Source organism: Bos indicus x Bos taurus, chromosome X (assembly GCF_003369695.1).
Source record: "Bos indicus x Bos taurus breed Angus x Brahman F1 hybrid chromosome X, Bos_hybrid_MaternalHap_v2.0, whole genome shotgun sequence".
NCBI lineage: Eukaryota > Metazoa > Chordata > Mammalia > Artiodactyla > Bovidae > Bos > Bos indicus x Bos taurus.
This window is the reverse complement of record NC_040105.1, coordinates 126092768-126116993: the sequence shown is the minus strand read 5'-3', so window position 1 is coordinate 126116993 and position 24226 is coordinate 126092768. Positions and strand designations below refer to the sequence as shown.

Here is a 24226-nt window from a genome sequence, read left to right as displayed (position 1 = left end):
TCCTTCTCTCAAAAACCTCTACATAGAATTCACTGTGTTTTCTGGTAGTCTTTTTGGGTATGACATTTTTGTAATTTCTGTAAATGTAAATTTACATGTAAATGTAAATGTAAAAATTTCTGTATTTTTACCATAAAGCTAGGACTCAGAAATGCCACGAGATAGACCCAGCCTTTAGGTGGGTCTGTGTATGGTACTCTGGGATACAAATATCAGAATCCATTTCTATTTTGGATGATATCAGAAGAGAGTGATATATATTAAAATGAGTTGGGTTCAGACTTCTATAGACTTTGGTAAGAGAGAAGGAGGGATCTTCAAATATGGTCCAAGAAGATAGTCTGTGAAGGACTAAATCCGCCATGGTTACTAGCCACACAGGAAGCCAGCGCTGTCTAATCTTACAAATTCTGATTACCTGCCAAATGGCATTTAGGAGCCACTGATAATTTAATTTCCTGGCGCTTACTGTTACTGGAGATTTATTTGGTTTCTCCATGAAGCTCTTAACAAGAAAGTAAATCTTTGTTGAGTGTACAATTTCAATATGGAAAAGCTAATAAGACAAGGATTTTATGTGGCATGTGAAAGGCCAACAAGAATGAATTAAGGAGAGCGATTGTCAACATTCTGTCCCTGTGACAGGCACTGTGTCCCGTGTACACAGGGGCTGAAGAGAGTTAAAAGCTCCCTTAAGTACGCAGTGTGTGGTTCAAGGAGATAGACCTGGTTTCATCATGGCTCTGCTTTTCCTTTCTAACCCAGTTATGTAGGGGGGCACCCCAGTTTTCTTTTGGGGGGAAAGTACCAGTAAAAACTTTTCTCGGGTCTCAAATCTCTGAACTGTGACACAACTGTCCTAAGCCCCTGTCTTCATAGAAGAATGTCACTCCTTGTCTTCAGTCGTCAGGTGTCTGGAGAGGAGGGTCTGTCTGTGGGAGCTGTAACTGATGGGGTCGGGGTGGGTGGGCGGGGGAGACGAGCACCCGCCCTTGTCTGGAGGCTGCTGGTTCTGAGTGAGAGTTCACCGCCTTCCCTGGCGCTGCTCAGACACAGGGTGTGGTTTCCTTAGCTCACTCTGCTGTTTGGTTGCCTGCGGCAACAGGATCCAAACAACGTGGACATGTGTTTGTATAAAAAAAAAAAAAACTGGGAATGGGACCCAAAGTGGGAGTCCGGGGCTGTTCAGTTAGCGGAAGAGCTACGGTGAGTACCAGGCAAGTGCTCGTTCCTCTTCCCTCCTTTCTCTCTAAATTAGTCCTGGGATGTTGGCTCACCCAGTAACCATGTTTGTGGGTAGCTGGAGAAAATAGTGTCTGTTTTGGTGTTTCCTGGGCAAATTAAATAATCATTGTCTATTTACCAGTGTAAATTTCTTTTTCAGGGAGAGAGGAAGAAATTAGCATATGCTTACAAAAGTTGGGAGCTAATAGAAACTCACATTTGTTATCTTTTAAGTAGCAGGATTCAGAGTGCTTTTTATGGGCTGTGACTTTGGGGTGGGGAGGGGGCAAGGGGAGTTGTTCATAGGAACAAAGTGGAAGGGGTTCTTGGAATAATCAACTTAAAATCTTTTAAAAGTCTTTTTTGCCCAGATTATACTTTACAGTTGCAATTTTTTTTTTTAAAAAAAGCAAATGTGCTAAATCGTATAGTTTATTAACCATATTGATCTTCACATGCTCTAACAAAGGGGAATTTGATTTTGGCTCATCTCAAAACCAAATGTCACTATGACAGATAGTTTTCAGTTGCAAAACTGGCTGGTACCTATGGAGATGCCATTTTAATAAGTCCTCTTTTGCCTGAATGCTTGGGCTTCAAAAGTTAGTAAAGTATCTTGTAATAAATCTTTAGGATCTTTGTAGGGATTAAAAAGTGCTCTGGCATGTTTAAAATAAATGCAGACATTTAAACTAAATGACTAATTATTGCTTCCATGCCTAGTGTGGTCTAGAGTCAGTAGTAAGTTTTTGTTCAGATGAACTGAGCTTTGCAGCTAGGAGAGCGGGGCCTCCAGATAATACTCTCTGTGCTGAGAAAGTTGGGGAGGGTGACGGGGCTCCTGGCTGGGTCTCTGGTGAGGATCTGGGCACCTCCTTCCTGTGAAGGGGGAGCCCACGAGCTGCCACCTGCAGACTCGACCCAGAGCAGCATGTCCTTTGGTGTAGACCGGCCTCCCCTCTCCAGCCTGCCCATCCCAGCCCTGCCCTCGCTCACCAACCGTACCCCCCCTTCAGGGTGCCAGGGACTCATGGCAGGATGCTTTTGTCACGGGTGTCTTGGTGAGGTGCCTGTTGCCTGGGTCCCAGGGTGGCCTCCCTGGAGCCCCTCAGGCACACTCTCCAGCCTAACCCTTGGCTCTTTGTCCCTCTTGTTCACCCCCTACAGGTCCTTCCAGCTATAAAGTAGGCACCATGGCTGAGAAGTTCGACTGCCACTACTGCAGAGACAACCTGCAGGGGAAGAAGTACGTGCAGAAGGACGGCCACCACTGCTGCCTCAAGTGCTTCGACAAGTTCTGCGCCAACACGTGTGTGCAGTGCCGCAAGCCCATCGGCGCCGACTCCAAGGTAGTGGCGGCTGTGGGGGGCGGGCGGGCGGGGCCGGGGGGGGTGTGGATGGGGCCCTGGCCCTTCTGCTTGGGCTCTGGGCAGGGGGGCGGGGGGACTGTGTGGTCTTGTGGGAGGTCTTGCTTACCATGCCCGGCTACTGCTCGGTTCCCAGGAGGTGCACTACAAGAACCGCTACTGGCACGACACCTGCTTCCGCTGCTCTAAGTGCCTCCAGCCCTTGGCCAGTGAGACCTTCGTGGCCAAGGACAACAAGATCCTGTGCAACAAGTGCACCACTCGGGAGGACAACCCCAAGTGCAAGGGCTGCCTCAAGCCCATTGTAGCAGGTACCAGCCACACTCAGCCCCGGGGCAGCCAGGGAGGAGGCCCTGAGGGCAGACGTGGCAAGGGGTTGCTTGCGGGGATGGGGCTGGAGCCGCGGGGAGCTGATGCTGGAGTTCAGCGTATATATGCACGCATATATATACCTGAATATATGTGTACACATATATGCTTGCACACACGCACACACCTGGCAGCTAAAAGAACACTGGAGAGAACTGTCTGTGGCAAGAGAAGGAAGTGAAAAGTATGTAGCGCTTTCTCATTTGGGATAGTAAGTGATCGAAGCATGCTTCTTCCTTAAGGTGTAATTACGGGTCACATTGCATCTCTGTATCCACAAAGGCCATGGGGGTGGGGGAGTGGGGATTCAGGCATCTGACCCTAAATCACTACGGCCGGGGTTCCCTTCCTGAGAGTCTGGGTGGGCATGACCACATGCAGGACATGGTGGAGAACTCCCCGCATGGGGCCAAGCACTGCAGGGCCTGCATTCCATCTACTCTGGAGGGCCCAGGCCGCACCCCGAGTGGATGCAGCCCCCTGCAGGGCACTGCCAGTGGGGCTACCCCTTCGCTTCCCCCCACCCCCGCAGGAGATCAGAACGTGGAATACAAGGGCACTGTCTGGCACAAAGACTGCTTCACCTGCAGCAACTGCAAGCAAGTCATCGGGACAGGAAGCTTCTTCCCTAAAGGGGAGGACTTCTACTGCGTGACTTGCCATGAGGCCAAGTTTGCCAAGCACTGCGTGAAATGCAACAAGGTGCGTGTCCAGGGAGTTCTAAGTGTTTGACAGTTTGCAGAGCACTGGCACACACTCTCCCATTCCATCCTCACGACAGCCCTGTGATGTAGGAATTGTCATTCTCGTTTTACAGATGAGGAGACTGGTAGTAGAAAGCAGCGCCCAGGCCAAGGCAGGCTGTCCAAGGGCACGCTGGCTCTGGAGGCCAGCCTCCTGCACCCAGTTGCTATGTAGTAACCTTGCACAGGGGCTCATCTTCTCTGAGCCTCAGTGTCTTCATCTGTAACTGGCGGATAATAATAGCACCTGCCTCCCATGGCCGTTGTGGTGATTTAATGAGATACTATAGACCAGAGCGCCCAGCACAGTGCCTGGCACGTAGTAGGCATTCAACAAAATGGTTGTTGAATCTGAATCCGGTGCTACACTCCCTGGTCTAGGCCATCACATCTGGAGGAATCACTTACCAGGATCAGCCCTGGCATGCCGAGTGCTTTGTGTGTGTTACCTGCTCTAAGAAGCTGGCTGGGCAGCGTTTCACCGCTGTGGAGGACCAGTATTACTGCGTGGATTGCTACAAGAACTTTGTGGCCAAGAAGTGTGCTGGATGCAAGAACCCAATCACTGGTAGGCTAAAGAGTCCTTGCTAAGTCTGCCAGGCTAGGTTTTGCGCATGGTAACCATCTCTCATTTTCCTACGTCGTCGGTTTCATCCACAAAGGCCCTAAAGAATGCCCTTCTCCCCCTGCCATTGTGGTCCCAAAGGCCCCCAAGTAGTTTGGATTCTCCCCCAGGCCAGGTTAGCCTTTGCAACACAGAACACTTACGACTACTGCTGACTTACGCTGCTGCCGGAGATCACGAGCCTGAGACCCACGGCCACGGGCAGGCACTGCGCGGAGCGGGGGGTGCTGGGGGGAGGCGGGGGAGAGGAGCACGGTGGGCTTGGGTGGGGGAGGCGGGGAGGGGGGAGGCCAGAGAGCGAGAAGCTGGGATGAGAACACCCCGTAGCGGAAGGCTAGCTCAGAGGTGCTGGTGGGCAGTTCTTTTGCGATCAGGAGCCGAGCTAATCACTTCATTCCTCATCTCGCGGCCGCGGTCCACGTGCCCTGGGCCCTCTCCCCCCCGCCTCCAATTTTCCCATCTCCCGGGGAGCCTTGAAATGTACATTTGAGAAGACTTTTGCCATCCTCAGGGAAAAGGACTGTGTCAAGAGTGAGCCACCCAGTCTCTAAAGCTAGGAAGCCCCCAGTGTGCCACGGGAAACGCTTGCCTCTCACCCTGTTTCCCAGCGCCAACCTCCGGGGCAGGCATCCGGGTGGAGAGAGGACTTGTCCCTCGTGGGTGGTGGTTCTTTATAGAAAAAATCGAAGCTTAGCAGCTCCTCGAGGCCCGGTAAGTGCACACCCCACAAACAGCCCAAGTTTGCCTCCTGGTGGCCACTTTGATGCCATGGCCCTGACCTAAATCAAAGAAACTGGTTGTGCTGGGAGGTCGGTGCGCGTCAGTCACAGGGCGATGGCGGTGGCTGGGGATGTGGGTTCTGGAGAGCAGGGGGCCCTCGGCGGAGCTCTGGCATCTTCTCAGGTCCCGGCGGCGTGGGGGACAGTGCGCGGTGGAGCGGGGGGCCGGGCGCCAGGCGGATGCAGCCTGCGTGCTTGTCGGCTCCATGAATGGGCAAGGCGGCAGCCTGGCTGCCACCTGTGTCCACTCAGCTGTCGCTCTTGTCTGCTTCTGTTTCTTCCACAGGGTTTGGTAAAGGCTCCAGTGTGGTGGCCTATGAAGGACAATCCTGGCACGACTACTGCTTCCACTGCAAAAAATGCTCCGTGAATCTGGCCAACAAGCGCTTTGTTTTCCATCAGGAGCAAGTGTATTGCCCCGACTGTGCCAAAAAGCTGTAAAGTGACAGGGGCTCCTGTCCTGTAAAATGGAATTTGAGTCTTGTTCCTTGTGTCCTTGCCCTCTGCCCGGCACCACCCATAGGGCAAGAGCGGCCTTTCACCTCTTCAGAGTCGCTCCTTCTGTCTTTTCTCCCATTTTACAGTTATTACTTGAGTTAAGGGCACACAGTGATCATATTAGGATTTAGCAAAAAGCAAGCCTGCAGCAAAGTTTATTTCTCCATAGCTGCAATTAGGAAACAAATACTTAGGTAGATTGATTCTTCTGCATGTTTATCATAGAGCAGAAAAGCGCTGACCACGTAGCTGCTTAGTGATGCAAGCAAAAAGCCTAAGCGATAAAGCCCCACTGATACACCTCTTGTGGCTCAGCTGGGACCCACATTGTCATCACACGACACAAGAGTTGGAGCGGCTGCTCCAACTCAGCTGCTCACCCTGTTCTGTGAGCAGAAAGAACTTACTGAAATGCATGGTTTAAATAACTTCCTCATCAAAACCTTCCTTCTGTTTTTTGTGCTTTCAAATAACTAATCCGAATTTCCAAAAAATTAACATTTGAATTTAGCTGTAATTCTCAACTGACCTTTTTCCCTGTACTAACGTTTGGTTTCCCTGTGTGGCGTGTTTTCTGAGCGTTCCTACTTTCAAGCATGGAACGTGCAGGTGATTTGGAAAGTGTAGGCAGATCTGAGAAAACGAGCCTGTTACAGAAGAACGTCATCACAGCGAATACTTTTGGAAGCTTAACAAAACTAACCCAGCTGTCCTTTTATCTTTTTTTTAATTAATAATTCCTTTGTTTTAATTAATAGCAGCATAGTTTATGGGTTTGGAGACTTGCATGAGAGTATTTTAGCCCCCTTATACGTTCCTACAGTTTTGAATTCATCCTACAGAAGTAACCATAAAACTCAAGAGGGGTAGGTGAACAGGCGCCAGAACTGTCATTGACAACGGATATGACATTTCCCAGCAGTGACAAGTGGAATCCCTTGTAACATAGTACTTGTCTGCTCTGTGTCGGTGTGTTAACCAGGCCTGCCAGTTCCCTTCTCTTGTGATTCTGAGGACTGTTCCTCCAGAGCTTAGCTGGCTCTAGGGGAGCATGGAGGCCACTGTGCCCACAGGCAGAACCAGAGTTCCACGCAATGCTCACCTGAGTCACAGGATCCCCTATTACTGTATTCTAGCTACAATGTTATATTACATAGTATAATGAGACGATATCAAGAGTACACATGTAATGATGATGCATATTAACATTCTCATAGGAGTGGTTAGAGAAGCCGATGCCTCATTTCTACATTTTGTCATTAGCAGTGATCATCTAACGGTTCCGTGTATCCTTACAGAAATAAAGCAGCATATAAATAACTTGCCTCCTGACTTCTAATTCTGCTTGGTCGAATTGTTCTAAGGTGATACTGCAGATCCAGAAACCTGAATGACTTTTCCTTCCTTCAAGGACATACTCAGTTCAGTTCAATTACATGAATTATAAACAAGATAAAAGAAACCCATAACAGCACTTGGATCCAGTAAAAAACAGTAACAATGAAAAACCCCACTCTGACCACAAATAACATTTCCCAGATGTTGATCACCTTAAAAAGAGCACATTGCTTTCCGTTGGCCAGGGGTCGGCCAGAAAGGGAACTGCAGCTGAAGTGTGTCGAGAAGTCATCCCGTCTATGTTCTGACTGCCCTTCCCTGTGCCATGTGGAGCCCTGCTGTGCCTCAGCGGCCACTCCTCCACTGCCAGGCCTTCAGAAGGAGGTGATCTTGCTCAAGGACACCAGTCATTTGGGAGGCTGCTCATTGGGGCCCCTCTGCCTCGGGTGGGGGAGGTGGAGATGGTGTGGACAGAGGTAGAGGTAGCTTCTAGATCATGGCTCATGGCCACACCGCTGAGGCTCAGGTTCTTGGGGCATCCAACCTGCCCACACCACGTAGTTGTTTCAGGATGGTGCCGGAGGCCCAGTGACACAGGTGTCTGCTGCAGGCTCCTCAGGTGGAAAGACATTTCAGCTAAAGGCGGAGGTCTTTGGAGGAACTCTCACACCCGGGGTAGTGAAAGGACAGAACATGTTTGAAGCTAGCATTTGCCACGTTATGAATCAAGATCTGTTTGTAGCAAGTTATTTCTATGAATGGAGAACAGCCTCTTGTGTGTTTCCCTAGAGAAATTAGCAGTTAAAATCATTTAAACTCTGTTTATAAGAGTCTATTGGGTCATCTCCTGGGGCCCCAAGAAGTAGGGGTGAGGTGAGGAGTTGAGATGGTGGCCCTCTGCTTCCTAAAGGAGCTGGGTGATGGGCAGTGGCAAGGGTGGGGGGCCCCAGGGGGAAACCCTGACACAAGTGCCCCCACCTCTGCTGCTTTGGCACGGAAATCCTAGGCCTTCACTGCACTGGGACCTGCATCTCTGACGGCATTCCCTCCCTTCCTGTTCTCTCTTCATCTCACTGAACTAGTTCTTAGCTCTCCAGTCGACTGATGGCTCAATTACCTCTCAGCCCTTCTCCATCATCACCTCCCCGAGATGCTACACCCTATCACTGACCCCATCTTGTTGTCCTCAGTCCCGTCACCCTTTGCTTCCCATCCCACTCGGCATGCAAAACCCTGGCCTATGCCAAGGCTAAAGAGCTCTGCGGAGAAAAAGCTGTATGACTAGACTGCACAACCCTGCCTGAGATCACCTGTAGCCCCCTCCACCCTTCCTGCCATTCCCGGGCTCTTCCTTTGTCCCCCAGCAACAGGCCTGCCAACATTGGGCCCCCCAGATATTGCGTAACACCTGAAAAGCACCTTAAACAATTATATCAAGTCTTCACAGCCAACACTGGCACTAATGCCCCAATTTTCCACGTGAGAAAACTGAAGGTCACACACACCCCTGGGCACACCTCTAGCCCAGGCTGTAAGGCTTATGACACTGCCTTGTCATAGGGGAGAACACTGTCCACTACATCACAACGAGGGAAGCACCACGCTCAGTGCTCAGTAGTCAATTTTAACAATGACAACCTAAGACTCAGGAGGAAGGAGGGGAAATTCTAGCTACAGAATTTTCAGCAGAGAACCCTCTTCTCCCTCATAATGAAGGGGATCAGAGTATCAAGAATATAATCTACTTTTCGGTAACAAGGTAAATTCTGCAGCCATACTGCCTGGATTCCAATCCTGGCTGCACTGCCACTTCCTAAGTATGAGACCTTGGGCAGGTCACCTAACTTCTCTGAGCTGGCTTCCTCGCCTGTAAAACAAGACAGAATTCCTACCTTGCAGAGTCACATGCACATTACATGATTATACAAATGCTTATTTATTAAGCATGGCAACCGACTGGCACGCAAGAAAAGCAACATCCAAGAAAACCATTCAACAAACATTAGCAATTATTTTTATCTCTAGCACCAAAGATAGTATATTACCCACCACAAAAGCCCAAAGACTTTTAGAATCAGACTTGAATTTGAGCACCAGATCTTCCTCTTTCTAGTTGTTTAACATTGAATAAATACCCACCTCCACGAATCTGTGTCCTAGGTAAAAATGAATACCCACTTCACAGGGTTGTTGTGAGGGTTTAAAATGATGCCTCTAAAGTACCTGGCATATAGAACATGTAACTACGGTTATTACAACAGTCTGAGAAATTATGAGACAAGCCTATCCAGGAACAGTCAAAAGTAGACTGGTGGGAAGGGAGACGGAGGTCAAAGTGGTCTGCAACCAACCAGGCCTGTGGAACAGTGGGGGTGGAGGTGGGCCTATTGGGTATTCCCTGATGAGACATGCTGGACAGTCTGCCTTCAGGCTTGTGCTTCTTGGCACCAGCTGCTGCTACAGTTCCATGCCCATTTCTCAACCCTCTAGCTCCTGCCACAGGGAGTCAGTGACTCCTGAGAACTGAAGGCCTTCAGTGATTGGAGCCCAGCCTCCAACTCACCACAGCAGAGGGCTCAGAGGTCCATGTCGTGTGCAGTCACCTGGTGGGCCTGTAGCCACCTCAGCTGGGATTCAGGTCTTCAGACTTGTCCAGCATCCTTTCCAGTGTCCTTACTGCATTTTTGTGGTTGTTGGGGATTGAAACTGTTGCAAGGCTTCACTGCACACGAGGGAGGGGAGAGGGGTGACACTGGGAGAGGCCAGGGGCCTATTGCTCAGGGGAGTGGACACCAAGAGGTTCTCCAGAAAAAAAAAAAAAAAAAGGTTTTCCAGAGAGCAAGGGAAACGTGAGGTGACCGGTGTATCCCCAGAGGACACCAGCCTATGCCAAGTGTGGAGGCTGGGTCAGTGTCAACACCTCAGAGCTGTCAGGAGGGTGCTATATTGGTGTTTTAGGTTGCGTGCATACCAAGGAATGCCCTGGTTCAGCAATCCTAGTGCATGGCCCGGCATGGAATGCCAAGTGGGGAACGGCTGCCACTATTCTCAAAGCACCAGATGCCACAGATCGGGGATAAAAAAGGACTGCACCTTTATCCAACACAAAACCCAGTGGAGTGGAACATGTTTCCAGAGTAGAAGCTAAACATTTACGGGCAGATCCAAATGGCGGTTTGGCCACACACAGTAACAGTGATGTCCTGAAGTGATGTCACGTGCGGGCAACGGAGCACAGTGACTCCCAGAGCACATGCGCAGACTGTCAAAAGCAACTGTGTTTTCGTGTGGCCAGCACCAGATGTGAGCTTGAAAAGGAATGCACAGGGGGGAATGGGGAGTGACTGCTTAAGGGTCCCGGGTTTCTTTTTAGGGTAATGAAAACATTCTGGAACTAGATAGCAGTGACAGTTTCACATTTTAAATGTACTAAATGCCACTCGTACATTTTTCCACAGTAAAAAGAAAGATACTTTAATTACTGGCCTCAAATATAAGTCAGAGCCATCACAGGCAGGAGTAACAAGCACTGAAACAGGTGCAGGGAGCAAAGCAGAGTTCGAAATTCCTATCTTAATGTCGCACGCGGTAGCACAGGGCCGAACCACCAAGTGGCTGCAGAGGGGCACCAGACGATGTGATTACTGTTCATCGAACACACCGCCTGCCTGTGTTCACGGCTCGGTTACAAGCTGGTGTCACCTTTATACCGCCTTCAGTACATTTTGTGCTATTAAACATGAAGAAAACTCGCTTTACCTGCAAAGTTTATTGCATAGAGCACACATATGAAGGTTTAACAGTGTTTCAACGTGTGAAATTTGTGCAGAAAAATATCAGAAACACATTTTGTTACAATGATTGCCTCTGCCTTTTATATAAAAGAGATTGTGTATATAAAGTTTTAAAATCTAAGGCACCAAGCTCTGATCTATAACAAAGGTAACAGTACTCTGAATAGCAAAGAACTAGGGAATCAGAAAGAATAACTACTTCCTTTTACTAATTCAAGACTGGTGGCTACAAAGGAAGATGGGCCTGCTTCCAGCTATTTGTGATCCACCAGAAAACTCATTAGCATCAGGACAACCAATCTGAATTCAAGTTTTAGTCAATCGTTTAAGCATGATTCAGTGGATTTCAGGAAACATACATTCTGTGTACACCTGTGTGTACGTATACGTGTGTGCATGTCCACTGTGTATGTGCTTGTCTACAGCGGGGACCAAAGAAAAACACTGCTCCTTTACACACTTGCAGCCGGCAAACAAATTTTGGTTCCACATCTCAAGCCTGAGTGTATACTGAATGGCAGGCCTGGAGAACATAAGCAGAAAAAGATTATACACGGTAAACATGTCGAGGAATTGAACATACCCCATCAGACAACAGCCAAATACTGCCTTATGTACACAATAGAAATAACATGTTCTTATAAACCTCAATATGTACTTCCAAAATGAAATGCTGACAAAAGCAGGAAAGATGAAAAAAAAAAAATTACACCTTCTAGGACCGCCAGCATTTGAAGGTACCAGTGTCTGTGCTCAGGACCGGCAGACTATGGCAAAGTTAAAAACAAACATACATTAACGATAAAATGTGATTCACTCTATCTTGCAACTTTCTGTCTTTGTATATTAAGAACAATCCACCGAAACTTGTGTGAGGAATCTTGAGACCCTTAAGACCCATTATGTTCTCTACCAGACTGAATGTGAGTTTTTATTGCTAAATTAAAGCAATTGTTGGGGCTGCCCTAGTGGCTCAGCGGTAAAGAATCTGCCTGCCAATGCAGGAGACATGGGTTCGATCCCTGGGTCAGGAAGATCCCCTGGAGAAGGGAATGGTAACCCACTCCAGTATTCTTGCCTGGGAAATCCCATGGACAGAGGAGCCTGGTGGGCTGCAGTCCATAGGGTTGGAAGAGTCAGATACGACTCAGCGACAAAACAACAAAAACAAATGTAACTGTTAAATGCAGTAAACATGATTTTAAGATTTCAAATAGGTACTGACAAAAAACTTTTCTTTTGGTGTAAGATTCTCTTAGCATTTTATATATGCTTAAGAGTGAACATTTTATAAAGACACATTTGATACACAAATGTGTTGGCATGAAAATACAAGAATGACAGACAATGGAGATTTTTACAGCAAAATAAAATGACTCTTTACTCAGAACCCTTGCTTATGGGCAAGACTCAAGATGATATGAGCATCTTCTGAGATATGTTAAGATGATTTTTTTTGAGTCATTTTCTTTGCTGGGTTCATGTAGGAAGCAGAGAAATTTTGAAAGGTGGGCCCGGAGGTCAAAATCCAGAGTGAAGAATGGATTCTCTTCTAGGCTGGACGAGGTTTACATATCTGACCAGAGGGAAAAAGAAACGTTTATTAGTGAAGATGCTGGTTCCATACCAAGTGGATTCTTGCCCCACACTGAGGCTGGCCTGGGACCCTCAGCAGCAGGCCCCCCACCCCAAGTTGCTGCCATACTGGTGCTCTTATAAATGCTCCCCAACCTCCAAATGGGTTGAAGCTGCCTCTCAATTTCAAACAGAGCTTCTCAAGGAAAGAAAAACCAAGGCCTTTTGGTTTTGGAAACACAAGCTGAGGGACTAATTCCAAAAAATTCACCAACCCTCTGTCCTAAATTGGAGAAGGCAATGGCAATGCACTGCAGTATCCTTGCCTGGAGAATTCCATGTACATACAGAGGAGCCTGGCGGGGTACAGTCCATGGGGTTGCAAGAGTTGAACATGACTTAGCGACTATACCACCACCACCACCGCCTTAAATGATCTGTGTGCTGCAGAGCAGCCAGTGGATCAGGAGTGCAGAGGAGTCCACTGTCTGAAATGAACCTACTCTGTGTATTAACAATTGGTCATGTCATGAATGTTCTCAAAACTAACTTAATGAGGGGCTCTTCAACCTAGTTTTAGACCCACCACTGTCTTCTCCCTCACCTCCAAAGTTACACGGTGCCAAGCCCTGGCACAGCTGGAAACAGAGGAGGGTTGAAGGTCAACTACCTTTCAAACGAAGTGGAAACAGGAGAGGGCCTTACCTGATGGAGCTGGCACAGATTTGCTTCTGTTTTTGTTGTCTATAGGTGGCTGGTGACTCAGGCAGGATGTCACGGAGCCTCTCAGCTGGAGTTTTGGGCTCTCAGGAGGGAAACTGGACACAGGTGGTTCTGTCTCTCTTGAGAAGTTGATGATTCGGTCACACACCCACTTCTGAACCTCTGAATGTGAACTCCTGGAAGGCCGCATGGTGCTGCTGGTTTCCGCCTTTCCAGTTTTTGCTGCTCGGTTGGTTGGTCTTTTGGTGGAGGATCTGGAACGAGATATTTGGTTATAATCCTGATTGTCCCCAAACCAAGGCTTTGCCTGACAGAAGCTTTATTATTTTCTTAATACACTAAAACTCAAATTCGAGGATAACTGTGGTCCACAAAATTGATGATAGAAATAACTGAAGAAGTTTAGAAGAGTTTAACCTTCAAGTCAAATTTAGCTAGATCATGAATTATCTGAGTTATTTGGTCTCTGGGATTTAAAAAAAAAATCAGTTTCCACTTCTGAAATGGTGGTATTTATGGCAGAAACTGTGATGTCACTTTCAAGGTTACACTATAAAATGGCTCCCAGATATCCTTCCTCAGTGGCAAGTAACATTCTTTTTCAGGCAATCACCCAATGAGCCTTCCTTTCTAAGAATTTGGTCCTGTTCTTCTGACCTTATCTCTGCCCCTCAGTTTCCCAAATGTACAATGAGGACTTTAATATCATGCCCAGAGTTGCAATGGGAATTTAGACAGATAAAATGTCTGTTATACTGCAGTCACTCAACGTCCCCTTCCCTGATTGTATGAGACAACATTAACCAGTGTGAATAAAAACTCAGAATGCAATCAGGTATTTCTGGGTTGAATTTACGTTCTGCCCTTGAACTGTGGGATGCTGGGTTGAATAAGGCTCATAATCTCTCCATTTCTCAGTTTTCTTTCATTAAAAAATACTTTTATTTTTTAGATGTGCTGGATCTCTGTTGCTACACAGGCTTTTCTCTAGTTGCGGTGAGCAAGGGCCACACCCTCGTAGTTGTGGCAAGTGGGGCTCATTAGCTGTGGCCTCCAGGCTCTAGAGCACAGGTTCAATAATTGTGGTGCCTGGGCTTAGCTGTTCCATGGTAGGTGGGATCTGCCGGATCAAGGATCAAACCCATGTCTCCTGCACTGGCAGGCGGATTCTTCACCACTGAGCCACCAGGGAAGCCCATGCCTCAGTCTTCGAGTCTGTAAGAATGGGGATGCTTATCCTTACTGAGTTTGTTCCTGTAAGTAGAGCACTTGACATAGTGTTTGGGACAAACTAAGAGTTCAGTCAGTAACCTTGTGCATCCTTCTGAGGATGCCACTCATAACCCCTCCCAGGTGTACTCTGATGAACTCTGAGTGACTCACCTGGTACTCTTTGTCTGATTCAATGGGTCTTTCACTCCTTTTTGTCTGAAGGTTTTCATGTCAGTATTTAAAAATGCTTTTGTCTCTTTATGGATGTGGCTAGAAGTCACATCTAAAAACTTGCTAGTGTTCTTCACATTTTTAACATGTGTTTTTGGTTTTGGGGATGAATCCACGCCATTTATAGTAGCTAGAGGGAAAAAAAGAAAAGCAGCAAGATTAAAATTGGAGTTTCAACAAGAAAGACAAGCAAAGTGAAGGCTGTGAGCCTGCCAGTCTGGGCAAGCGACGTCTACCTGGAAGACAGGAGTTGTCTGGAGGCAGGACTCTGGGGAGGCAGGGTCAGGCCAAAAGCCCACTGTGCCCTGAAAGCACCAAGGGCCACCTTGAAGGAACATGCCCTCTCCCCTCTGCCAGCAAGTAATGGTGGCTAGAGGGCAGGACGGCTCCGTGCTTCTTCTCCCTCTTTCCGACGACCCTCTCATTTTAGTCTCACCTCTGATCTGAACCTTTCTCAATGGCCTAAGGCCCAGCCTACCCCTCTGCTGCTCCTGCTGCTCTGTTCTAGTGACATTCTGGCCTAAATTCTTTTAGTGCAACCAGCATGTGGCAGCACCACCATCTGGCTCATGTCTGGCTCCCTAATGGCTAAGGTTCCTTGAGGCCCCAGTAGCTAGCAGGGTTCCCATGTGCCTGATACCCACTAAGACATAAAGGGTGGACAAACTGTGTTTTCTCAAATGCCATTACTGTGGTTCACACTCACTAGGGAATGAGACTCAATGATGTAACTTAGGGGCACTCACAGAACGCCAGGATCCTCATTTTCTCCCTGTGAGGCAGGGAGTGGCATTCTACCTGTGGTCAGTCATGAATGCCACACAGGGTCCTGAACTGTGAGATGCTAGTAAGCCTCACACTGAGCTGAGAAAGAGCTGCCATCTGCAGTCTCTCAGCACAAAACAAAAGAACAGTTGTCGTAGCAGCTAATATTTATTAAGAGTTTACTGTGTGTCAAGCACCATTCTTAGTACTTTGGGATCTCACTGCAATCTCATGCCCATCCCAGGAGAACAATATAAGCTTCCCCTTTTTCAGACAGGAAAACTGAACACAGAGAGGTTAAGTAACTTGCTCAAAGTCAAACAGCTCACAAGCAGAGGAAGTTTGGATGAACCTACACAGTCTAGCTCCTAAATGGTGATGAACAGAACTCAAAAGGCAAGCAAACCTGATGGATGCACGTCATCAAAGGAATCACTGTCACTTTCTGACTCGTCCTCATCATCTGCCTCATCCTCCTCATATGCATCACTGCTCAGTGTTTCTGTAGCCTACAATGAGAGAAGAAAGTCATGATTGCATCTAACATTCAATCATCCTGACAGTTATTTCAGAGAACGTAGATTTCACGCCTGGATTGATTGCTAACTTTTGTCATTTCAATTAAAAGGTAAAAAAGAAATCTAACCTCTTTAGCCCCAAGAATCTACAGAGGACAGGACAGGTGACCCAAGTTTTGTCTTTCAGCTATGGAAAGACAGCCAAAAATGGCAGACTTCCCTGAATGGGAGCCAAGGGACAACAGCTCTGGGATGGTGTAAAGGCTCTGCCTCCTTGGAGCCCTAAGCTCAGGTGGTGCCACGGCTAAAATGTTCTTGGCTGCTGCTTGAGGCAGGACTTCTCAAGCCAATGTGCTACCTGCTCTCTGAGAGGGTGATTGCCATCACTTTTCAGAAATGACATTTCTATTCTAAATTTTCATAATGATGTGAATGACCACAACTAGGCAATTTTAAATAGGCAAAATATCAGTTTTGTAGCTCAGATGGTAAAGAACACAGAATCTGGGGATAAAAGATCTGTTGTTTAGTTGCTAAGTTGTGTCTGACTCTTTCACAAGCCCAGGACTGTAGCCTGCCAGGCTCCTCTGTCCTTGGGATTCTCCAGGCAAGAATACTGGAGTCGGTTGCCATTTCCTCTGGGAGATCTTCCTCACCCAGGGGTTGAACCTATATCCTGCATTGGCAGGCAGATTCTTTACCAGTGAGCCACCAGGGAAGCCCCCCAAAAGATCTGAGAAGAATGCAAACCATCAAAAGACAAGACGTTGGGGGAGGGATAAACAAATACTTATGAGAGACCCTGAAAGCACTAACCATAAAAGAAAAAACACTGCTAAATTTGAGTTCATTAAAATAAGCTTCAGTTCATCAAAGGACATTATGAGAGTGTGAGGCAAACTACAGCCTGGGGGCTGATACCTGCAGTACAAATATCCAAGGGGCTCAGAAGCAGAACTTGTAAATTCTCCCACAGATCAGTAGGAAGAATGCGAGTGACTGAATAGAAACTGGGGCAAAGGACTTGAAAAGACACTTCACCAAAGTGAATCCCCAAATGGCCAATAAGGGACTCAACTCCATTAGTCATCCAAGAATACTGATAAATTCCATGATGTGAAAAATCAAGAACATCTATGTAGCAGCAAACAGCAATAAGAAAAGATAAGCCACAAACTGAGAGAAGGTATTTGCAACACATACAAGCAAGAAAGGAGAAGTATCTAGAACATTTAAAGAACTACCAATAAGTAAGAAAAAGATAAGTCAGCCAGAAAGTTTTGGGCAAAAGACTAAACAAAGCATTCCATACAAGAAAAAACATGAAAGCTAACTAAAGATGGGAAAAAACATGCTCAACCTTTTTAATTATCAAGGAAATGTGAAATGTTATTTCATTAGCACCACAGACTGGCAAAAATTAAAAAGTTGGCAAGAATGTAAAACAACAGGAATTCTTATACACTGCTAGTAGGAACACACAGACTACCTTTGAGGCATTCGAATCTGGCTTTCTCGTCCGCTTCATAATTTCCTCAATTCTCTATTTTTAAAAAAAATAAAATTCAAACATGAAAACATTAAAAACAAAACACTGGTCCTGAAGAAGTTGATTATTTTTGTGTTCCAGAAGCAGACAATACTGCTGTCTGTGCCAAAGTCAATGCAAGATGTTGAGCCAGCAGCTGGGTGGGCACTTTCCTCCAAGCCCAGTTTCACAGTCGGTCATCTAGAAAACACTCTGAATGGTGACAGGTGTACTTGTTACCCTAACACAGAAATCCATATGACTTCTCACTCCTGATTTTTGCCAACGTGAAAATTTATTACTAGATTAAGCACATATTATTGCAAACCAATCAGAACTTGTGAACATGATTTTTGTCTAAACAGACCATGAGTGAAGCTGATGTTAATGAAAAGAATGCACCTCAAAGATGCAATGCTGTCATGGGTTTTGTTACTGGGAGTACATGCAGGAAGGCTAAGAGTTCCCTTCTTCCCTGAAGGTAAGGAGAGCTCTAGCTCTCTGGCCTCCTCAAGGTTACTGATCTCCCTTTGGAGAGGCCGGGAAGTCCCTCAGCCTGGTCTGAGGTCTTCCTTGCTCCCAGAGGAGACACATGGGTTGCACAAATTAAAGTCCAACCTTACAAAGAGCCTGCACCTTGGCCTCTCTGAGAAGCCTACACCTTCTGCTTCTTCAAGCTCAGTTGCTCCAATTTCCAGCACAGTTTAGAAAAAACTCAAAAAACAAACAAACAAACAAAAACCTCAAACTTCTACCAACCCCTACCATGACCCAAGGGATTCTGTTCAAAGGAGCTTTGCTGTAGAGAGACATCCCTGTGATGGTCATCAGTGGTCCACAAGGAAGAACTACGGTTATTAAGAGGAGCCCATTCTAGGGAGAAGGGGTCAGATCCTAAGATGAGAGAGTACAGAGGAAAAACAACCCCAGCTAGCATATCACTTGTCATTTTTAAAAACATAGTTTGGAACCATGTGCCCAACATTGTTTTAAACAAAGAATCAAATCCCCCCAACAGAGAAGAGGCATACCTTTTTTCTTTCTAATCTCTCCTGCAGATTCTGTAACATAATCCTCTCATGCTCCTTCTTGCGTTTGTCAGCCTCCTCCTGAGCTTTTATTTTGGCATCACTTTTCTAGGAAATTTGTATAAAAATATCATTGACTCTCAATCTATCTGAATGACAACAATGCAACAGTAAGATGTTATCCAAAATAAAATGTAACCTTTGGATTGAGAGTCATATATATAACATTCATGGATCATCAGTTTTCAAAGTGTTAGCAAAAGTGTACAGAACTAGGCTAACTATTATGGCTAGAGATTTAGAAGGCATGTTAATCCCCTTCAGGACCTCAAGGTTGTCAGACCACTATCATTTTGAAATATGTGACTGTGTAGTCTTCCACTGACACAGGTACCAGGAGCCAAGTCTTACACTTCAAAAGCACCAAGAGTATTCTTAAAGATACTTTCTCAAGGAATGCAAATGCATAGTCATTTATGAAACATATAACTGATTTTGATAAGTGACACACTAAAACTGTTATATAAATTAGGCTATAATAATAATTTAAGCTGAATATTGTCTGAGCTCAGTTTTGGGGTTTACCAGGTGATTTAACTTACACTAGTGAGACATTCTAATTGGTGAATTGCTGAGGATTCACAATTTTCATCTGATCTGTTAGGGGGTGCAGGTATGTCACCACAGAATGCACGATTGGGAAATATCACACAGGATATTTAATCTCTGCGAGCAATCTGGATTTCTTGAAGCCAACCTGTAATATTTATGTATTTAAACTACAGGACTGATGGTCTGTAATTTGCTGCTTTCTGCTTTTGTTTCACTTGGAAAAATCCTAGGATTCTGCTAATGGTAACGGAGGACTGACAGCAACACTGGGTAAAAGCTAGACCATAATGTAAAAATGCAACCAGAGCATGCAGCATCTGGCCATTTTCTTTCTTGGATAAACAGACTTTTGCTTTGGGTTTCTATTGAATTTTACAATCTGGTTCTCAGGGAGAGCCAGCAAACCTGGAGTTCTACTTTTTGGTCTTCTTGCTCCTGACTCTCTCTCTTCTTCATCTCCTTTGGTTGTTGTCCATCTCCAAATTTTGAAAACTCGTCTTCTTGACCATCATCCACTTTCTTTGCTACATCTTTCATTTTCCTGATGAAAATGAAATGAAATAATAATTCTTTTTATGTGCAGTTTTATAGTGAAGCTGCTTGTGTATAGTAATACAATTTATATTTACACCAGATTCCCTACATTTTGTTATTCCACAGGATGTGCATAATTTCACCTATTTAAATAGGGGGAACTAGCCTTTGAGAAGACAAAGATTTTTATCAAGTAGTGGGCTACTTTGCATCTTAAAACACAAACGCGCACACACACACACACACACATATAATCACTCCTTCTTAACTGCACTAGACATATGCTCACACCTGATCTCACATGGGGGTGTGAGAGAGGGAATTTACAGACGGGTCTGGTGGTGCTCAGAGGAGGAAAGTCCAATCAAAATGACTGGTATTCAGGGTTTTTAATGTGAAACTAGCTCTGTTTACATGAACTAATAAATAATATTCTTCAAGTTATAGGGTTTTTTGCTATTCAAAATGTCTCTTCCTTTCTCCCAAACCCATATAAGGTACATGGAAAGGATGACTGTGATTTAAAAATAATAGTTAAAAACAACATCAGTCATTATTCTTTGCAGGTTGTGGACAGAGGTTTACATTACAGGGACCCAAATCAAATGGGCCTCGAGTTCAAAGATCAAGAAACCTTTAGACTGAAGTAGCCCACACCTGTATTGGAGAAGGAAATGGCAACCCACTCCAGTGTTCTTGCTTGGAGAATCCCAGGGACGGGGAAGCCTGGTGGGCTGCCGTCTATGGGGTCGCAGAGTCGGACATGACTGACGCGACTTAGCAGCAGCAGCAGCAGCAGCCCACACCTGTATGTGACATTTGCAGCCCGCAGGTCATTGGAAACCCAGTAAAACATAAGGAAGTATCTTTTCCAAGTTTACAAATTTGGGGGGATAACTTTTTCATTTCAAACTTACAAAAAAGTTTCAAGCAAAGTTGCTTTACCAGTTACTGTCTCTATGTGTGTGTATATATTATTTTTTATTAACTGTTTAAGGACTGAATTCTGAACTGAAAAGATCATATAAAGTATGTCACTGGTAGAAGGACACATCAAAAGGTAAACCGCTTGTGATTATGGATGACTTTGTTTTTTGCTTCTTGTGTTTTTTAGTTTCCTATTACACACATGTTAACTTTTAAGAAAGAATTGTCATTTTAAAAACCTTTAAAAAGAAGACTGTCACCGGGACAAATAGCAAACTGAATTGTATGTTGACCCTGGATTAGAAAATAAAATAATAAATTTCCTGATTTTAGTTATTAATACTCTGGTTACATCAGAGAATGCTTTTCTTCTTAGGAAGTATACAGGGAAGTATTTAGGAGGAAAGGGTCACGATGTATGCAACTTATTCATAAACAGGTTTACAAATTCTAAAGTTATAAAGGACTTTTGAAATAAAGAAAGGGGCTGACACCAGTGAATGCCAACAGCGACAGTCCTGGATGATCACTCAGGTGCTACTGCTGAGGGCTAGGCCCTTGACGTGAGTGCAGATCTCTTTATGCATCTTTACAGCACACCTCAAGAGCACATGACAAAAAAAAAAAAAAAAGCACATGACACAGGCAGACTAAAGAGGAACATGTACTCATCTATGCTAGCGTCCTGTCTGCTTGAAATGTTCCCCACACTGATTCACATTGAAGAAAAAGTCAGTTACTCTGAGAATTTATATACATCTAACTTAAAGCATGACTTTCAGAATTTGGGTCCCAACCAAGATTTACTGTATAGAAAGGATGATTCTGTGCCAACCTTTGTTCCATCTCTTTTTGTAGTCTTTCTTCTTTTTCTTTTTGCTCACGAGCAAGGCGTCGTTTTTCTGCCAAAATTTTTGTTGCCTCCTCAGCATTCTTAGGTCCTGGTGTGCCTTTATTACCAGACTCTAGTTTAAATTAACATGCAAATCAGTTAGGTTTAGCGAACCTACTGCCTCTATGTCCAATAAAGAGGTGCAAGACAATGTGCAATGTTAAAAAAAAACAACAGTATGTCCATGATATAAAATGTATAAATAAACTATAAATGATTTATTTAATAGCTTTTGTTCAAAAGCCCAATTCCTATGCCCTCATGGCCACCCCAAGCCACCAACAGAAGTACCATTCTGTTAACTTTTAACAACTACTTGTCCCCAAAAGAAATAATGTGTTCCTGCTTTGGTTTAGCTGTTTTGAGATACCTGACTAAATTACCTCTATGGAAAAAAATTAAGATGTACTGAATACGGAGGAAGATAAGCTTATGCTCAGTCCAAATGAGGCATAAATTTTTTTTTCTTTTTTGGCCATGGTGCACAGCTTAGGGGACCTTAGTTCCCCAACCAGGGAATGAACCACGCAGTGAAAGCGCCTAGTCTTTAACCACTGGACTACCAGGGAATTCCCTGAAGTGTACAAATCTTAAGTCAATTAAACAAAAATATATCCAGCATACATTCTGAAAATTGTGCATCATTTTTATTAAATAAATATTATTTCACTAAGTGTTGATAACAGTATGTTAATATATTTGGTTGATCATAAAGTGGCTAACTGTGGATAAACAAAGAAAGCAAGACTATCAGTAAAATAAGGTGACCACATGGAGGCATAGTATTTTAGTTCATGTGACAAATTTGTTTTAAATAAACTACATATGAAAATGAGGATTTTAAGAAATCAGGAATAAATAAATCATAATAAAAAGACTGTTTATGTTACAAAGAATTCACTGTGGAATTCCTTCAAAAAGCAAAATATTAAGTGTATTTAAAATTAAGTAATGCAGGAGGATTATAGAAAAAGCAAGCGAATTCCAGAAAAACACCTATACTTCTGCTTCATTGACCATGCTAAAGCCTTTGACTCTCTGGATCACAACAAACTGTGGAAAATTCTTATAAATCAATTATATTTCAATTAAAAAAAAAAACAAAAACCAGAAACAGACTCCCAGACATAGAAAACAAACTTATGGTTACCAAAGGGGAAGGCAGGGGGGAAGGGATAAATTAGGAGTTTGGGATTAGCAGATACACACTGCTGCTGCTGCTGCTAAGTCACTTCAGTCATGTCTGACTCTGTGCGACTCCACTGACGGTAGCCCACCAGGCTCCGCCATCCCTGGGATTCTCCAGGCAAGAACACTGGAGTGGGTTGCCATTTCCTTCTCCGATGCATGAAAGTGAAAAGTGAAAGTGAAGTCGCTCAGTTGTGTCCGACTCTTTGTGACTGCATGGACTGCAGCCCACCAGGTTCCTCCGTCCATGGGATTTTCCAGGCAAGAGTACTGGAGTGGGGTGCCAGTGCCGTCTCCCTACTACATACAAAATAAACAATAAGGTCCTACTTGACTGCTTTCACTGCTGGGTTCACTCCCTGGTTGGGGAACTAAGATCCCCCCAAGCTGTGCAGCATGGCCAAAAAAGAAAAATAAAAGATTTATACCTCATTTGGACTGAGCATAAGCACAGGGAATTGTATTTAGTATCTTATAATAACCTATAATGGAAAAGAATATGAAAAGGAGTATCTATACATGTGTATCTGAATCACTTTGCTGTTTACCATAAAGTAACACAAAATTTGAAATCAACTACACTTCAATTAAAAAAAAAGAATGCACGTGATAGTCAAAAAACCAGTATATTTTTTAGAACCCACATACAGACCTGACACATGTTACGGTCTATGCATAAAAACTACCCTACAGCTCCTGATGGAAACCTGCTCAGCTACAAACGGCTGGATGTGCTGTCTCCAAGGATGGAAAATACCTAAGGGCCATCCACTATCAGAGCTGGAAGGAACTGCAGGGACCATCTAGACCATGGCATTCATCCAACCCATCTGTACACACTAAACATCAGTTCCAAAAATGGGGCTAAATAAGAAGTTGCAGCAAGAAAAAACAAGCATTGTGCCAGTGTGACTGGTGCAATGCTCTTTATTTTAAATAAAGTTTGCTTCCTATAGTTCTCTGAACTGGGGAATAAAGTGACAGTTCCCAGACTACCTTGAGATTTTCTGGTGGCTGAAATGAACTTGTTAGTGAAGGAACTCACCTTCACAGATCATATCCTTTTGGCTTGGAGCCTCAGAGTTGTTAATGGTGTTAGAAACGGCTTTGCTTTTCATTCCCATAGTACCTAATGCATTTTGTGCAAATACAGTACGCTGCGTAGGAATTACTTTATAGGAAAAACAAAACTGTGTCGATTGTTTTGACGTGCCGGGTGAAGGTGACGGGGGGCAATTCTTTTGAATTTGCCTACTGGGAAAAAGAAACAGTTAATGGAGGAAGTCTGGTATGACTTTATAATATATATGTACTGATTTTTACTGTACCATTTCACACACTATAATGTCTTGACATCATGATACGATATTTTATAATAGATAAAAGGTAAATTAATTTTTAAAGGCTTTTCCCTTTATATTTTCATTACCATGCATACTACATTATTTATGAAACACTGATGCGAGGTTTATCCTGGTAAAACATGTATCAGGAACAGCTGCAAATAAGCTACTTACCTAGCACTGATGGGAGATGGTGGACGCCACCTTCTTGTAGGAGATGATGACCATCTATAACACGGTATCTGCGATGGTGGTATGCGCTTCTTGGTAATAGGGTTTGAGGGCTGTTCGTCCATTTCTGATTTCTGAACCAATCAATATGATCATATAAAAAAATTACTAGTATTACCTTTTGTGGCTGCCCTTTCAAAAGAAAAAAATTCTGAATAAAATGCTCCTAAAATCCCAATTCT

At 44.8% G+C, this 24226-nt stretch overlaps 2 protein-coding genes across 15 annotated transcripts in view; one reads left to right on the top strand and one right to left on the bottom strand.

The window, feature by feature from the left end:
- Nucleotides 1-6925, top strand: part of FHL1 (four and a half LIM domains 1) — a 65087-nt gene extending 58162 nt beyond the window's left edge. For 4 of the 11 annotated variants that reach the window (XM_027534922.1, XM_027534923.1, XM_027534924.1 and 1 more), the window contains 6 exons: nt 2392-2573; nt 2728-2902; nt 3493-3662; nt 4085-4271; nt 4840-5039; nt 5394-6925. In XM_027534922.1, the coding sequence (XP_027390723.1) occupies nt 2418-2573; nt 2728-2902; nt 3493-3662; nt 4085-4271; nt 4840-5039; nt 5394-5477 (972 nt within the window). In that variant the 5' untranslated portion in view covers nt 2392-2417 and the 3' untranslated portion in view covers nt 5478-6925. Of the gene's footprint in view, nt 1-1183; nt 1218-2391; nt 2574-2727; nt 2903-3492; nt 3663-4084; nt 4272-4839; nt 5040-5393 lie in introns of those variants that run through there. The other 7 variants (XM_027534929.1, XM_027534930.1, XM_027534928.1 and 4 more) reach the window with 5 other exon arrangements.
- Nucleotides 6926-10693: 3768 nt separating this feature from the next.
- The window catches only part of MAP7D3 (MAP7 domain containing 3), a 35660-nt gene continuing 22127 nt past the window's right edge, over nt 10694-24226 (bottom strand). For 2 of the 4 annotated variants that reach the window (XM_027534919.1, XM_027534918.1), the window contains 10 exons: nt 23988-24118; nt 23516-23724; nt 21226-21355; nt 19335-19470; nt 18321-18425; nt 17251-17304; nt 15650-15752; nt 14419-14608; nt 13018-13289; nt 10694-12313 (listed from right to left, as the gene is read on the bottom strand). In XM_027534919.1, the coding sequence (XP_027390720.1) occupies nt 12306-12313; nt 13018-13289; nt 14419-14608; nt 15650-15752; nt 17251-17304; nt 18321-18425; nt 19335-19470; nt 21226-21355; nt 23516-23724; nt 23988-24118 (1338 nt within the window). In that variant the 3' untranslated portion in view covers nt 10694-12305. Of the gene's footprint in view, nt 12314-13017; nt 13290-14418; nt 14609-15649; nt 15753-17250; nt 17307-18320; nt 18426-19334; nt 19471-21225; nt 21356-23515; nt 23725-23987; nt 24119-24226 lie in introns of those variants that run through there. The other 2 variants (XM_027534917.1, XM_027534920.1) reach the window with 2 other exon arrangements.